The sequence below is a fragment of the Muntiacus reevesi genome, chromosome 1 (genome assembly GCF_963930625.1).
Source record: "Muntiacus reevesi chromosome 1, mMunRee1.1, whole genome shotgun sequence".
In the NCBI taxonomy this organism is placed as follows: domain Eukaryota; kingdom Metazoa; phylum Chordata; class Mammalia; order Artiodactyla; family Cervidae; genus Muntiacus; species Muntiacus reevesi.
The window spans coordinates 256,798,713-256,816,498 of NC_089249.1; the positions used below are offsets into that span (position 1 = coordinate 256,798,713).

The window sequence follows — 17,786 nt, forward strand, 5'->3', positions numbered from 1 at the left end:
TGAGGAAAGGTAGGGTGACCAGCTGGAGAAGGCAATGGCACCCCACTCCAGTACTCTTGCCTGGAAAAATCCCATGGACGGAGGAGCCTGGTGGGCTGCAGTCCAGGGGATTGCTAAGAGTCAGACACGACTGAGCGACTTCACTTTCACTTTTCACTTTCATGCATTGGAGAAGGAAATGGCAACCCACTCCAGTGTTCTTGCCTGGAGAATCCCAGGGACGGGGGAGCCTGGTGGGCTGCCATCTATAGGGTCACACAGAGTCAGACACGACTGAAGTGACTTAGCAGCAGCAGCAGCAGGGTGACCAGCAAATAAGTTATTACCACGTAAAGATGTAGATGCCCTGAGAGATGTAGGCACAAAATATCCTGGGAGCAAAGAGGAGGAAATCGGCCTAGAAGAGCCCCAGTAAGCCCCAACGGTCTGGAATTGTTCTGTCCAGTGGCCACATGTGAACTGAATTTTTCACTTTATTTCACTGTAGCTCATTTAAATTTAAAAGCTGAAGGAATATAACATGGTTTTCTGTTTAACGAACTTTTATTGTTTTGTCAGAACTACATTTCACTGTACCCAAGGTGGGGAGGGATCACCAACTGAAGAGAGGAGAGAGGGTGCATAGAATGTCATTCTGCTGTCATTGCAATGCTTTATATAAGCCAGAAATGCCCTGGTGGTTACAATCCTGCTACCTGTTGAAACCAACGTGTACCTTCAGCAGGAAAGAAATCTGTGGAACTTGAGTGTCCTATAAAACCCCTGGAATTAGCTCTACTAAGTAAATTGTCAAAAACTCAAAATAAGCCTAGCAGTGTCATTTATCTTACTGCAAATGAAAATGAACTCTTTTGATGGATACTGGTGGCTTGCGTTACAATAAGAAGGTATCCCTTTTTTTCTAGACTAGTTTTTTCCCAGTAAAAAGTTGACCTTATTAATATTAAGCATATCAGAGAACCAGGATTACCATACTTCTGGAACTTTTCACTTCCCACTCTATGATCAGGCTCTGGGGGAGAGAACTAACTCCTTTTAAAATTCAGTGTTTCTTTCCATCAGAATCAAGTTTTAAATGTTACAGGTTAGGCATGTGAAATCCACTTAACTAAAAACCTTTTAAGAAAAAGATCAAGTCCAATTTGCTAACACGAGATTTTTTATTCTTGAGTTGAAAAAAATCCTTGAGTGAACCATGTCAGAAATTAAAAATTGAAAAGAACACTGGCAGCCTCCCCATGTGCCTAATTTGGCTTTGCTGAACAAATGACCAAATTGAAATGAGAATTACATACAGGATTTGCTCAACATCCTTATTTCTTCAACTCATTTCTCACTCCTGAAAAATTACCAACTTCACACGCAGGAGGGATCACATCTCTATCAACCACGGCATCCTTGGACCAGGTAGAACTAAATAGAAAAGTAGTGATTTTAGATTCCAGGTGTGAATGAACTTCTGCAGCAGAAGTGCTTTGCAATAGAAACCCGAGCTAATGAATTTAGGATCAGGAAGAACCATAATGCCCAGTTTGTTGACTAATTTATTAACATGTTATTTTTGCTCATGCCCTGCATTGCAAATAATAGTAATAAAAATCTTAGGTGAGAGAAGATGGCTTCTCTGCAGCGCCTTCGTTGTTTTTTAAGGCCTTTCATTGCCCATCAGCTGTCTTTAAGGAAATGGAAGAGACAGTAGAGAGGGCACCAGACAAAGAATCAAGAGACCAAGTTTCAAATCCAGGCACAGCCAGTCATTGGCTGTCATGGGCACCATCTGTACAGCAAAGGTCTGGACCAGATGACCTTTGAGCCCATCTCAGCTGTGGCTCTTCCATCCTAATGTGATGCAGGAAAGGAAGCCACAAAGTTGCCTCTGATAAGGGGTTCATGCCAATGAGGGAAGACTATCTAGATGAATATATATCCCCCATCTCCACTGGTATTGGACTTGAGCTGACAGTTGTCCTGCTGTGAGCTGGGTGATGCAGTCAGTGCTCAGGTTATAGGTGTCATGGGACTCAGGTTCAAATCACCCCTCAACCACTTACCAGCTGCATGTTACATCAATTCCTTGAGCTTCAATTTTGCTGTCTGTGAAATGGGAGAATAATGTACACACTCCATAAAATCTATGCCTGGCACACATTAAGGGCTTAATAAAAGTTAGCCTGAGACCCAACAGGAAGTGAGACACGTTTATCGAGTGCCTCCTGCATGTTTGATCTCCCCAGGTTCCTGCCTCTTTCATACCGACTACACCCTGCAAGGTTGGTTTGATTACCGCTCTCCCCATAGAGATATAAATGGCTGAGAGCATGTGCTTGATTCCATAATCAGCTGCCCCAACTCTGAGCCCTGTCCATGTGGGCAAAATTCCCAACACCTTTTGGCCTCAATTTTTTCATCTATTAAATGGGAATGATAACAGAACCCACCTCTGGATTTACTGTAAAGAGATTTATGGTATGGCTCAGTACTGGCCACTTAGTCAGTACTTTATAAAAATGTTAGCTTTTATTCTAGCTGAGGAAAGTAAAGCTCAGAGAGGTGAATTCATTGGTTCAAGGTCATCTACTTATGACTAGTAGTGCAGGGCTTTGAACCCGGATGGGGCTGAATCTCTCAGGGACTCAGGAGAGGGAGATAGCCTCTTCTTTACCCTGTTGCTACACTGCTCTGGCTTGGCTGCCAGTCTCAGGTTGCCTGGCTGTGGGCTCTGAGTTCAATCAGAAGGCTCACCGGGAGCAGTTTGCTGGGGGCTGCCTGGGACTCAGGGAAGGAAGTGAGTCTGGACCCTCCTTCTCATTTGCAGCAGTTGAGAGAACAGAATAGGGCCGCCACCCTAATTGTCACCTTGCAGACCCCTCTCCTCGCTCCCTCTTACAGAAGGCTATTTTCAGAAGAGAGTTCCCCCTCTTTGTTCCAGCACAAACAGCACATCTCCTGATCGGTATGACATGTCATCCTCTAAAACATTCACAATGTCTGCTTCCTAGGATTCCAGTGGCCACATGCCACGCGCAGCCCACATCGCCTTCCCTCATAGTTGGTGGTCTTAGGAACCAGCACCCTCTTGAGCAGGACTGCTGGTTGGCATTCCTTAAAGAGAGCTGAATATTGTTTGGGTTGTCAACCCTGAATGATAATCTTCGGGCAGGGGGACGCGACGGGGAGAAAGATGCGTTGAGGTGTATGTGTAAGGATTGTGGGGATGTGTTTTGCTATCACAAAAGCTCTTAAAATCCGAGACCGTGATTTATTTGCAGAATAAAACCTACTGATATTATCATTCTCTAAAGGTATTTTGATCACATGGGTCCTTTCTTGGAGGAAGAAAGGCTTTTCTTTTAGTTCTTTCCCGGGAAAAATAACAGCAGGAACGGAGTAGTCTGGGGTGGGAAATGATGCTCTGTGTGTTGAATGGCTCCAGGTCGGCCCGAGGATGAGCTGGCTCAGTGGACAATGGGAGGCTCCAGCAGCATTGCCTCTCCTCCAGTGTATTCCTGGGGTCCCCACACGAGAAGCAGAAAGTGGCCGTGAGTGTGTGTCTGTCTTACCTATCGATCCGCCCAGGGATGCTGGGAGCCGGGGGGCCTTGTTAGAGGTCACGGAGCACAGCAGACAGCACACATCCGCACAGTTAATAGTTTTCATCTGCAGTGCCGTGGGTGCGAGGGGACAACGGGAGTGGGACTGACACCAGCGTGGGGGCCCCGTGCACCCCGGAGCGGCAAGGAGCCCCATTCGTTTCCTCTAAACTCAGGAACTGATTAATCTCATAGCGCTTCCCACTCGCTGCACCATTCCAAGCCTGTCCCAAGAATAGATTAATGCGCTGGTCCCTCCGTGTGGATTCTTCTTGCATCAGGAACACACTGCTCTCTGGTCCCAGGGCTGCCTCATGCAACTGGCTCCTTGTCCTCATGACAGACACGCAGGAGGGGCCAGAAATCCTCCCCGCTTTTGGGAGGGACTCGCATTAGAAAGGCACAGACAAAGCGTGTGCAGGGAACCGTTGTGGCAGCATGGCTGGAGGATGAGCGTGCGCAGGCAGAGGGATCGAGGCCAATCCATTTCTCCCAGGCCCCTCTCACTACCCGTGGTCCTGCCAGGATCCTGATATGGTTATCTACAGCTCATCTTTTCTCTTCCGTGTAATTCCTGGGCTGTAAACTTTGCGACCATTTTGGAACCTGCGGGCCGGAAGTTGGACAGAGGCAAGTAAGTTTTCAGAGCATTCTTGGGAGATAGGTGCACAAATCCCATTAGTAGTAAAAGGATTTGTGAGCGGAACTTCCCCGAAGTGCTTTGAAAGTTTATTCCGTTCAGTGTATCGCAGGACAGTAGGGTGAAAATAAAAGAAATCACTTCACCATGGCCATTTGAAAGGGATATTTTTTTTTAAAACTCCTTTAAGATTTAATTTTTTTAAACTCCTTTAAGACTTTAGGCATTTCCGAGAATGTTCTCGCTCATGGTTTTGTTTGCGGCTCTTCTTTTAGGCACAAGGTCGTTTTGGCAACTAACAGCCTTCCTCAGAAGGATAATTAATACATTGCAGCAGCCCCTCCCTTCAAGTCGGAAGACATGCTGTCGTCTACCGCGTCCCCAAAGGATGATAAGCAAACCGACCCTGGAAAAAGTCACCAAACATATTGATGGTTGGGCAGTCAGACTGTACATTGAAGTTGCCACACAGATTTATTTTCTCCAGACAATGGCCATGCCTTTAAGTTAAATAGCACACTGGGTTTTTTATATTTATAGAAGACTAATCACTGCTTACAAAAGGAGGTGTCTGTTCCCGAGTGAGCCTTGACAATATTTAGGAACGGATTCTGTAGCCCACCTGACTTGTTCAGTCTTGGCAAGGCCGTGGTTTATTTAAAGAACTCAGAGGGCCCGATGGCCTCCAGTGAGGACTTGATGGAGGGAGTCGCTGGCTGGAGGGCATGGTGGTCGACTCTGCAGGTACACGTGTCCCAGTCAGAGCCCCAGGCTTCCCATTTACTGGCTCTGTGATCTTGGGCAAGTCACTTACCACATTATTGACCAGAGATGTAATTACCCACATGTTATTGACCAGAGACATTTCAGGATTCACTTACAAAACAAATCACAGGCCATAGGCCTTCGTTTCTACAAAAATTCCCTGGTCAATAATGAGTTAATCTTCCAAAGCCTCAATTTCCTTAGCTAGAAATCGTAGATTATATGAGCACCCCACAGGGTCAGAATGAGGTAAATGAGCCTTCATGCACTTTAGACCCCTCCGTTGTCATCCCATCTCACCTAAATACATGGCAGACAGCCTCCAAGGGCCCCCATTCCCCATCACTGACCCCTCCAGCACCCCACACTCTCCTTTCCCCCTAACTTCACTTCAACCTGGAATGTTCTTCCCCAGATGTCATCATAAATTGCTTCCTTCCTTCCTTCCTTCAAGGCTTGGCTCAAATGTTACCTATCACAGACGTCATTTTTATTCATTTATTTTCTTTTGATTGGAGGACAGTTACTTTACAGTATTATAATGGTTTCTGCCATACATCTGCATGAATTGGCCACAGGGATACCTATGTCCCCTCCCTCTTAAACTCCTCTCCCACCTCCCTCCCCATCCCACTACAGACATTGTTTTTGGTTGGTCTGTATTTAAACAGGATCTTCCTTGTAGCTCAGATGGTAAAGAATCTGCCTGCAATGCAGAAGACCTGGGTTTGATCCCTGGGTCGGAAAGGTCTCCTGGAGAAGGAAATGGCAATCCACTCCAGTATTCTTGCCTGGAGAATCCCATGGACACAGGAACCTGGCAAGCCATGGGGTCACAAAAGAGTCGGACATAACTGAGCGACTAAAACTACTACTAAACTACTATATTTACGTGAAAGTGAAAGTCACTCAGTCGTGTCCGACTCTTTACGACCCCATGGATTGTATAGCCTTTCCCTTCTCCAGGGAATCTTCCCAACCCAGGGATCGAACCCAGGTCTCCTGCTATATTTAAATAAACAAGCAAAAAAAAAAAAGGTTCAATTCCCCATCCCCCATGTCCTGGCATTTCCTAGCCCTAGACCCTACTTTTCACTTACATGTTTAGTTTCTGTTTCCCTCTAGAATGTAAGTTCCATGAGAGCAAAGGATTTGTCTGGTTAAATGGCTTTATTCCTGGCACCTAGGAATACATACCTAACATACTGTAGGTACTCAGTAAATATATGCTGAATGATAAATGATGAATAAATAATGCAAACACTGTAATTAGCCCAACACCTGGCTCTGTGCCAAAATAAATGTTAATTGTCACCATCATCATTAAGCAGGCTCATTTGCATGTGTTAATTTTCACTACTGCTTGTAAAAGTGCCTTTGCAGATTGCCTGTGCAAGTTCCAGGTTAGCATTGGTGCACTAGAGCTCAGACTATTCCACTGGGATTCTTTCTCTCCTCTGGACAGGGGCCCTTTCCAAATTGGGCACATCTCCCATGGGAGCCCTGGCATTGTTGGCTTGATCTGCTGCTGTCAGGGTGGGAAGACCCAGCCCTGACCCTCCCCATCAGCCCGCCTGGTCTCCAAAGGAGCTTTGCCATCATCTCTAAGGCCCTTGCGAATCTGTTCCCAGGCTGAGCCACAAGACGGGGCGAGCTCAACTCCCTGCCCCTCTCCCTAAGCTCTGCTTGGCCTGAAGGCTTCCATTTTCAAAGGGAAAGCCCAATCTCTTCCTCCAGTTACTTATCGACAAAGCTGATCTTTAAAGATAGCCCTGGTTCCTGGGGACCTGCTCGGCAAACACAGAACCCCCATGGCCCCCGTGTTTGCCCTCTGTGTCAAGCAGGGGCTGAGCAGCTCTCTGGGAAGCGTTGCTGACATATTGATTGGCCCTCTTGTCAACTTGATCCTCTGCCAGCCAGTGAGCATGGAAGGTTCTAAGTGGCGCCCAGCAGGGCCCACACATAGCCTAATTACTATTGCAGACAACCCCCGTTCCAAGCTGCCACTTTTCCAGGCCTCCAGTCTCCTGCCCTTGTGGTTGCTAGAGAATTCTTTTACCTGCCACCAGCCCCTCCACCTTCCCTTTGCTTTGGTTCCCCCTGAGTATTTCAATCAGAGCGTATCTGGCACAAACACAGGCAAGTTCAATGAGAAAACAGTACCCTCACTGTCTGTTTATTATTCCTGCTGAAATCTGGGGTCTATGTGTGCTGTTGGTCCTGCCTTGGTGCATTTTTAATACTTGATGAAAGTTTTCTCCAGTTAGTCAGAGACACTTTCAGAGTCTGTTTGCCTATTGTGTTTTTAGTGGCTGGTTTCCCCGCTGCCACCTGCGTTACATGAACTTCCACTTGGAGGCTTTTCCTCTTTTGTCCCTCCTGACCCGTGGAGCCCCCTGGTTCCATCCCAGGGTCTCTCTGGAGTGGAGCCTGTCAAATCATGATAAATTGTGCATTTTGTCTGTCGGTGGGGGGTGAATAACATTAGGTAGAGGGTCTCCCAAACTCATTTCACTCCTGACCCTCAGATGGCCTGAACAGGACCTTTTGGGATGAGCTGCTGGAGCATTTGTGGCTAGCGGAGGAGGGGACCACCCCCACTGCATCCAGATGTCTTTGGGAGGAAAATAACGAGGCCAGTGTTCACCTAAAATCTTTAGATGAAAAAACAATGGACTTCTTCCCTGAGGCTTCTTGGCTTTCTAAGTCTGATTCTGAGAGCAGATCAGAACTGGAAATATCTTCACTTAATGTTTAAAGAACTACTTGTTCATAGAGAAAAAAATGTAGTGGCCCTAAATATATATATGCTAACTCTTCCCAGCTGGTTTTTAGAAAGGATCCTGACCCTTAAATAAATAACTCTAAGGACTGCACAGACACCTAACATATAAAAGTACAATTTCTCCCATCCCGTATACTTAAATATATCAGTCAAGAGTGGCTCATGCATGCTGCTGTAACAAAGAGCCCTAAACTCTCCATTGCTTACAACAGTAACAGTTCCCTTCTGCACTCATTCTATATTCTATCACTAATCTGTCATGGCTCCAGGCCTTGCTGTCTTCACTTCAGACCCAAGCTGATCATGTGGCAGAGGGAAAAGGTGTTCAACATGTGTGGTGAAATCAAGGTGAGGAGCTATAAACCACCCCCTGTCCCAGGGATAGGATGCTGACTATATATTGAGCCAGCCAAAATGGTCATTTGAGTTTTTCCATAAAATGTTACGAACTTTGTGGCCAGCCCAATAAAATGGCACTTCTTAGACCATAGGGAGATTAATCATGAGTTATAAGAGACCAGGTTGGCTAAGATCCCATTGCAAACCAGAATTTGTAACCAGATCACTATGAAGTATGAAGCAGCCAACCACCTCATGTTGTAATCCTCCTGCAATTCCAAACCCCCCCTGTGATCAAACTCGATAGTCAACAGCTTCCTTGTCTGTGAAGTGGGCATGATGATAGCACCCACCTCAAATGTAAGCAGTGAACCTTGACATAATATCTATAGAATGTCTGCCACGGGGCTGCCTATAGCAGGGATCCAAGGACTGGCGCCAGGTATTAATATCCTAATCATCAAAGTGCTTCTCTTCACAGACGCGTCCGTGTTACTGCCAGCACTGTTTCATTCCATCCTTTACACATTTATATTCTGTAATTTTTATTTATCAGAGTACCATATCCTACAATCCAGCTCTTCACATCTGCCCCCATGTGTCATTACCAATTCTAATGAACACTTATGGAGCGCCTTCTATATTCAAGACATTCTGCTAAGTCTTCAGGGGGTGGCAGATGCTGAACCTCCCTCTGGCCCTAAGCAGCCATTATCATACCTGTAAAGGGAAACCTTGACAAAAGGTAAAGAGAGAGACTGTCTGAGAGACTGATATCTCAGCCCCCACCATCAAGCCAATCAGTAGCAGAATAAGAAGCAGAATTCTCATTAGTCAGGGAACGCATTTACTTCACAGCTCCCCTGAGTCTTTATCCTAAGGACACTTGCGTCCATCCCCACAGTCCAGAGAGAGAGTCTCATTTTCCTACTCATGTAAGAGGGGAGGAATAGCTGGCCAAGAAAAAACAAAGTACAAGCAAAAGTCTGTTTCAGACGCTCCCGTCCCCACCAAAGAAAAAACCAAGAGACGGTGGTTCTAAAGCTGATATAGTTCTCATTTCTTTACTTAACGTTCACCTCAACAACGGAACATACGCCCAGACTTGAGTTTCATTTTGCAACTTGAGTTGCATGGCTTCTACTAGGAGGACAGAACCTGTGCACCATTGACTTGGCTCTTGTCCTTTTCCAATCTTCCTCTCCCTTTAGTTTTCCTTCCGCTTCTGGGAGTTCTCTGAGAAGTTACTTGTATACTCCAACCCGAACCCTTCTCACCCCGCCTGGGGTTTTCTTGTTTTCAGAATACTTTTTGTTTTAATAAAGAAATGCTGTGGAACCCAAGATAAAAAGCAAGGGGGGCAGGCCTCTTTGCAAACAGAGGCCACTCTTTCCTGGATGCTTTCTCTTTATCCAGTAAGACTGGGGTATTGCTTGCTGGCTGATCTCCCAAAGCTGATGGCTACAGTGTGTTCTGCGCCTTGAACTGGCAAGTTTGAGTACCAGGAGAGGGGAACAGAGACTTCCCTGGTGGCTCAGTGGTAAAGAATCTGCCTGCAAATGCCAGGGACACAGGTTCAATCCCTGGGTGAGGAAGATCCCTGGAGAAGGAAATGGCAACCCACTCCAGTATTCTTGCCTGGAGAATCCCATGGACAGAGGAGCCTGAGGGCTACAATCCATGGGGTCTCAAAGAGCCGAACATGTCCAAACAACTAAACAGCAACAACAAGAGGGGAGCAGCCCTGACCAGAGTTTGCTTATTGAGAAGGCACCTGGGGAGGTTGTTTGTCCTCTTTGACTGATGGACCCCCCACTTCCCTCTCTAAATCTGAAAAGGTAAAATCATGTAAGGCCTGGGCCCCAGCTAGACCGGCAATATCTGTTTGCATCTCTCTTAAAACAGAGACCCTCCTTGCATCTCCCATGCAGCAGCAAGCTGGCTTGAGGCGAGCCCCAATAACCAATTGTAACTTTTTAAAAAATCATTTAAAAATAGCTAATTCCTTGCCTCCCTTCACCTGGTAATTACAAATCAGATGCTATCGTTATCTTGAAGCTGCCACAATTAGTTCTCATGTCCTGACCTCTGTACGCTGAAAATATGTCATTATTTGAGGCAATCGGATCTGGTCTCTTCAAGTAAGTGACCTACATAGAATAGATAAACTGCAGGAGAAAATTAGGTGTTACCCAGACGGAAAGTGTACAGTGAATGTCACTTATTAGCATGAATCATCTCCAAGAGTTGCATCAGTGGGCTGTGCACTTCAGAGGAATGTAGAGAAAGAAAACTTGGCTATGAGATAGGGGCGTGTGTACGAAAAAAGCGGAGGTGCCCCCAAGGACACCTTGCCACCTTCATCCACGGCCATCAATCTGAGCTGTAAAGTTTGAAGATAGGTTTTCTAACCTTAAAACAATGCAGCCTGACTTTAGGTGGTGGTAAGCAAGCAGAATTAATTGCTGTGTGAACAATTTCCTAAGCATTGTTAATTGCGTTTCCTGTGGTTAATTGTTTCTCCCATCCCCGAATCATACTAGGAACCTTTCGCTGTCAACAGCCCTTTCTCTCCCGCAGTGCTGGAAACAGAGCAACGGCATCAACCTGTGTCCGGTTGAAATACCAGATAGACGGGGTGGTTATTGTCTGGGTGAGAGCTATGCAGGGAAGGGAGCTCCCTGTGTTTTCGCAAAGGAAGCATTTCTTAGATCCGGACTTCGAAAGAATGCAGGGGTGTGGGACTTGCCTTTCGTGCTCCTCAGTAGAAACAGCTCACTGAGAACCATCAGATATAGGTGGGCACTGAGTTTGCTCAGCGACCTGGGACGTGGGGAGTTGGCACCGACAGAACGACAAGAAGGAAGTGTATATCTGGAGGCTTGAGGCATGCCTAGGAGTGAAGCGAGAGTTTTTTCTTTTTTTTCTTCGTTTATTTTTATTAGTTGGAGGCTAATTACGTTACAATATTGTAGTGGTTTTTGCCATACATTGACATGAATCAAGGCGAGGGTGGGGTGTTCTGAAAGAACCGAGAGTTTTGCAGGCGTGCTTGTTTGCTCAGCAAAGAAGAATCAGGTGTTCTGAGCTCTGTCTCATTCTGTCCTCTGGGCAAGTGTGGGGGCGAGGCAAGTGGGAGGGATTTTAGAGGGAAAGATAGGGAATTGTCATTGTACTGTTTCTAAAGTAGGACCCCATTCCAATGCTACCCCCAGGCTTTTCCCACTGTAGGCAGAAAGGTACTCACTCATCAGGAGGAGGGCTGGGACAGAAAACTATCTTTAAATTTTGAAATAATCTGGGAGGTGGGCTTCCCCCATGGGCCAGTACTACTGCCAACCAGGAGATGCGGGTTCAATGGCTGGGTTGGGAAGATCCTCTGGAGAAGGAAATGGCAACGCACTCCAGTATTCTTGCCTGGAGTATCCCATGGACAGAGGAGCCTGCTGGGCTACAGTCCGTGGGGTAGAAAAAAGAGCTGGACATGACTTAGTGACTATAAACAACAGCAACAGGGAGTACTGCAGCTACTGGGGGCTACATGGGCATTTCAGCACACCTGAACCAGACCAGCGCTCTGGTCCCACTTGGGGAGGCTTGATTTGAAACAGGCTTAGATTTTGAGCAGTTTGGGGGAAACTATCCTTCCTTGTCAATGCCCCTGGACCACCACTCTATAAATAACTCTGTCCAGAGAGCAGGAAAGGCCCAGCAGAATAGAGAAGACCCTTCACAGTGAGTCCATAAGGGGCATGTTCCCCTTTGTGGGGGCACATTTGGAAGGGAGGGATTTCCTCCCTCCTCCTCCGCCCAACCATCAGGGATGCTGTCCCACCATCAGCAAGGCTGTTTCCTTTCCACTGGAGGAGGAAACCCAGCCCACCCAGACCTACTTGCTTTCTGTATTTAGCTAATCCCTGTGGCCTGGGGCAAGCCATTTTTGAACTGCAGCTTCCTTCAAAGGCAGCCGCTTGAAAAAGGCACCTGGCCCTCCCCCTTGACATTTGCATTGCTGAATTATCTATTCATATTTTCATTACTTTGTCTCTCCCGCAGCAATGCATCTGCTCGGACTCAATTGGCAACTCCAGCCGGCAGATGGACACACCTTTAACAATGGGATAAGGACCGGCTTACCAGGAAGCGATGATGTGGCAGCAATGCCATCTGGAGGCAAAGGTGAGGTTACAGTTGCGGCTTGCCCTCTTGAGGTCACAGGAAAAGTCAGAGCTGCCCCCGCCACCTGGTTCAGGTTTTCTGATCCAAATCTTGGAAGGTATGCAAAAAAAGGAGAAAAGGGGAGGAAAGAAAACTGCCCTTTCCAGGTGCCCCTGTTCCAAGCTGTCTGCTGTCCCTGTCTGTGAGCTGGGTTTGGCTGGAGCCACTGGGAGCTGGCACAGTGCCGGCTGGGAGCTATGTGCATACCTAAGCTATCTGCAGCGCCTGGCACGCTCTGCAGCTACTTGAAAGCATCTCAAGGCCGGGGCAGCAGCAACAGAAGCAGCAGGAGGAAGTCCTGCCTGATGGGGAAAGCTGAGAGCAGCAGGCGGCACGTGCCACTAGGCGGGAGCCTCTCCCAAGGGGAGAGATACAGCTTCCCCTGGGAGGAAGCGCCGCCTGGCAAGGCATGAAAGGGGAAGACCCGGAGCGGTTCCACTTCGGGAGAGAAGAGAAAGGAGTTTTGACAACTCGGGAACAAAGCTTCTCTTGGCAGAACAGCGAAGGGGGACAATGGGGATGTTTATGAAAGCAATCAGGCAACTGTATTTTTACAGGAAAAAAAAATAAGTGCTAACAAGGTGCTAAGAAGGAGGAGAGACAACAGAACCTTGGGGAAGTGGGACTGTGGGGCAATTAAAGGACAATAATGGCTCAGCGGTAGAGAATCTGCCTGCAGTGCAGGAGCCGTAGGAGGTAGGAAGTGTGGGTTCGATCCCAGGGTCTGGAAGATGGTATGGCAGCCCACTCCAGGATTCTTGCCAGGAGAATCCCATGGACAGAGGAGCCTGGCAGACTACAGCCCACAGGGTCCCAACAGGTCGGACACGACTAAAGTGACTTAGCAGCCAGTGACACTATGAGGCAGATTGTCATGTGGGTCGGGGGAGAAGGATGCTTGATTCAGGACAGAAATCAGGAAGGGAAGAGGTTGCCTGGAAGGGTTTTCCAAACATGGAATTTTTCACTCTGCCTCTTAGCTCACCAGGCAGTTCACGCCACATTTTAAAAATGCCCTGGAGAGAGATTTCAACGATGGGAAGGGAAACATTTATTGGGCACCTATTGTGTGCTAGGTTTAATGCAGTATAACTTCAGTAACTCTAAAGGGATAAAATTTATCTCGAAGAAACAGACTCAGGGTGTTTTAGAAATTTACCCTGGGACTTCCCTGGCAGTCCAGTGGTTAGAAGTCCACGCTTCCACTGCAGGGGGCACGGGTCTGATCCCTGGTTGGGGAAATTGAGATCCCGAATGCTGCACAGTACAGCAAAAAAAGAGAGGGAGAGAGAGAGAAAAGAACACAAGAAATTTACCCCAAATCAAACAAGTAGGCAGGTGCAAATTTGAACTCAGGTCTCTGTCATGTGCATCTTTAGGGGAGTTATTGGGGTTTTCCGAGATGAGGCATTTTCCACAGAGAAGATTCTAGATTCTACCTCTATGTGAGGTATACATTAGTCATCTCTGAGATGCTAATGTTGCTTAAATTACTCTCTCTGGAGCTGTCCTAGTGCTTCAAGTGTGACTTTTTCATCTTTTGATCCAGGCTTGAAGAATCACTCTCCTCATCTATCCTAATCAAAACACTGAATTACCTCTAAGTAAGCATGAAAAAGTTTTATCTGAGGATGAAATTATGTGCTTTCCATTATCAGGTGACTAAAACCAGACCTGAAAATGAACAGTATATTTTGTCTTCACTGACCCAAAAGCCAGGAGCCAAATTTCTTGGCCCCAGATTTGCAGTCTGCTCTCCTCTAGGACTTGACACCACCCATACATGTAACTTGAGTTCCCTTTAGTGCAGTGGTTCTCAGCTGCAGTGTCTTTGCCCCCTAGGGACATATCTGACAAAGTCTGGAGATTTTTTGATTGTCACTTTTAAAAGAGATGCAGCCGGCATCTAGTAGGTAGAGGCCGAGATACAGCTAAGCAGCCTACAGTGCACAGGAACGCCTCCCACAATGAGGAGTCTTTCCATCCAAAATGTCCATGACGCTGCTTTTTGAGATACACTGCTTTTGGGAGATTCTGTTATGTCTGATCCACATATGCCCTTTATTCTCCAAATCAGCACCCCGTCCTTTGAAAAGAGTGCAGAATATACGTTGAAAAGTGAATATGCATATATTTTGCACAGGAATATATTTTATGTGTGCATACATACTGAGGTTATATACACTTTGAAAATAGCAGTCTTCACAAAAGGAAATCCCCGATAGTCATTAACTTCCATAAATGGAGGTCCGCCTCTTCTCCCATGTGTGGTTAAGCTTTGTTTCCAATCCCCACCGGACTAGAGCCTCCCACACCAGCAGGGCAGAAGGTTCCCCAAAGAGAGCAAGTCCTAGCTGAGAGTATGATGTCTCTAAATGAACAAAGGAGCATTTTCCACAGTGTCTTAGAAAAGACCAGAATTTTTCCCCTCAGATGCAATCTGCTTTGGAAAACATTGTGTGAGTCACATAACGTCACACACAAAAGAATATTTTCCAAGTGAGTTCTGAGACAGCAAAGGGGTTGCCAAATCATTGTCCAGTGGTTTTTTAAATAATTACTTATTTGGGGCCACGCTGGGCCTTGGTTGCAGTATGTGGGCTGTCTCTAGTTGGGTTCGAGCGGGGGCGACTCTTCATTGGGGTGCTCGGGCTTCCCATTGCTGCGGCTTCTCCCGTTGCAGAGCACAGACTCTAAGCACACGGGTATCAGTGGTTGTGGCACATGGGCTCTGCATTGTGGCTTGTGAGCCTTAGTTGCTCCAGCGCATGTAGAAGCTTCCCGGACCAGGGGTGGAACCCCCGTTCCCTGCATTGGCAGACTGATTCTTATCCACTGGTACCAGGGAAGTCCCTGACCAGTGAATCATGTCAAGAGAACCCTTATCATAAAGTCTGAGCATTTCAAATTGCTTAAAGCTGGGATAAAACTTGGAACACCTTCTTCTGAACACCAAAACAGTACTTTCTTTGTGACCAAAGAGAGCCCATCTCTTCCTAAGTTGAAAAGTTTGGTTTTAAAATCAACTCGAAAGGTTTACATTTTCACACACCCGCCTAACACTTTCAAAAGGCAGTGACCCTGAGTTTGAATTTCTTTACTCAGTGACCCATCTCCTCCACCCTCGCCAATTCTATACATTTAGATAAGCTGAATCAATTCCAATCGACTACTTCTCCAGTGTTTCAAAGAGACAATCAAGATATATTGGCAATAAGTTAATTAAATACCACCCCCTCTGTTTTTTTGCGCTATACGATAATCCTTCACTCCGATAATGTTTTCATCAAAATCCACCACCACGCATTGTCAGGGAGGTTAATCTTATTAAGCAATTACTGGGTAAGTATCCAGCAGACACAAATTAAAATGTAAGCAAAACACAGGCATGTGAGTCCCATCTAAGATGGCACATTGATAGAGATTTCATTACCTGGTCTTTAGGAGTGTTTACATTGCTCAGATTTGGAAAGGAGTCTAATAGACAAGGCAGCCTACACAGTCGGATATGTTAGTGGAAGCAAAGCACTTGATTAATTAGTTGGGAGAGTATATGTTCTTTGGGCTTTGTCTCCCCTTTTCCATTTGTTGTTGTTCATGGTTTTTTTGTTGTTGTTTTTTTTCTCCATTCTCTCTTTCAATTAAACCTTAATGTGGTTGATTTGGGTGTTGGATTTCACATCAAGGGAAGGGAGCCCACAGACTGCCAGAATCACTCACCATCTCGAGTGTATTTCTATGTTAAAAGGAATGAACTCATACATCTTCATTACAAGAGCACGGAGCACTTTTTCTATAGATCTGGGATGAGATGAGCCTGGAGAACGAAGATTCAATACAGTGTTCTGACCTGGTCAGATAGCATAAGGGAATCCAGTTTGATTGGTCAGGCCCAGAGGCAAAGTGTACAAGAACTTTTAAAGGGCACATCATATGTAGCCAATTTGTGCACTGATCTTAAGAAAGAATAAACTCCCAAGTAGAATTTCATGGACCATTCTCAAAACCTATCACTCATTTTACATTCAGGGCATCCTCTAGATCTGGGGTCAGCAAACTGTATCTCATGGACCCCATCTGGCCAGTCGTCTGTTTTTTCAAGTAAAGTTTTATTGGAATCCAGCCATGTTATTCATTGTCCCTGGATGCTTTTGCACTGGAGTGGAGTCAAGTAGGTGTCACTAAGCTTAGATGGCCTGAAAAAACTAAAATATTTACTATCTGGCCCCTTAAGGAAAATGTTGATGACTGTTCTTGATCATGTACAAACCCACTTATACTTTCCTAGGAATTGTAACTAATAACTATAAGAGACTAGGGAGAAAGACCAAACACCAATATATCAATTTTTCCTTCTTGACCGAGAGTTGGGTTTAGTATGTTCTTGGTAACTTTGCATTGACAGATGCTCTGTAATATAGGGCTCTGGGGTTGGTCTCACAGGATACAAACACCAGCTCCATCACTTAGCAGCTGTGTGAATGTAAACAGGTCATTTGCCCTCCCTCAGCCTCTTGGGTCATCATCTGTATAGTGGTACCTGCTCATAAAGTTGCTGTCCAGCATAAATGAGATGTTACTTATACAACATGGTATATGATGTCAGACACTAATAAGAGATCCATGAATATTTGTTGTTGTTCCTGACATCATCATCATGTCTCCCAGTCAGTCCGTTTAACAAGCCTCCATGGATTGGCAACTTCTTATGAGGTGCTGTATTTCCCAAAGGCAAAGGCTGCCTTCAGAATGTCAAGGTAGACAATCCTGCCACTTTATCTTTCTTCTTTATCTTCTAAGAATTGGGACAAACCGTAATGAGGACTTCTTAACTACATACTTGATGAGGTCAGTAGGAAGCAGGACTTCCTGCTCCAAAGGGCCAACATGCAAAAACAAGCTGGCCAACTCCTCACCGCATCATTTGTCTCACTGCAGCTTGAGTTCCATCACTGCCAGCCTGTCTGTTTTAAGCCCCACCATTCTCGGTTTATAACTCAGCTGTAAACATTTATTTGTGCCTGGAGCACATTTCTTTCCTACCCTTTGAAAAAAAAAATCAGAATTTCCAGATGGTATGCAAGTTGGAAAAAAATGGCAAAGACTGTTATTCTGTTTAGAAACATGTTTTTCTACACTTGCCCTTTCAGCAAAAACTTCATAATGATTTTTACTAGTTGGCTTAATGTATGGTACTAGGAGCCAGATTAGCAGGGAGGTTGCTAATTCTTCCTCTGGCTCTCGTCAGCCTCTCAATGAACACAGCCCAGGGTTCCAAAATGATCACTTCCCTACATGGGGCTTTTTCAAAGTCGGTGAAGTTCCCAGAAGGGCAAGGGGTCATTATGTTCGAGCCAGTCATTACAGTACTGCACATCCACTGGCAGATACACCCACAGCCTACACAGCCATGCAACAACTCCCTTGGTTTTGCAGGCCTTGCCATTCC

The 17,786-nt window shown here is 46.0% G+C and overlaps 1 protein-coding gene across 1 annotated transcript in view; it reads left to right on the forward strand.

Moving 5' to 3' along the window:
* Positions 1-17,786, forward strand: part of TENM2 (teneurin transmembrane protein 2) — a 1,359,342-nt gene that overhangs the window by 1,112,528 nt on the left and 229,028 nt on the right. Inside the window, exon 10 of the mRNA XM_065919048.1 lies at positions 12,176-12,298. Coding sequence (XP_065775120.1) covers positions 12,176-12,298 — 123 coding nt within the window. The remainder of the gene's footprint in view (positions 1-12,175; positions 12,299-17,786) is intronic.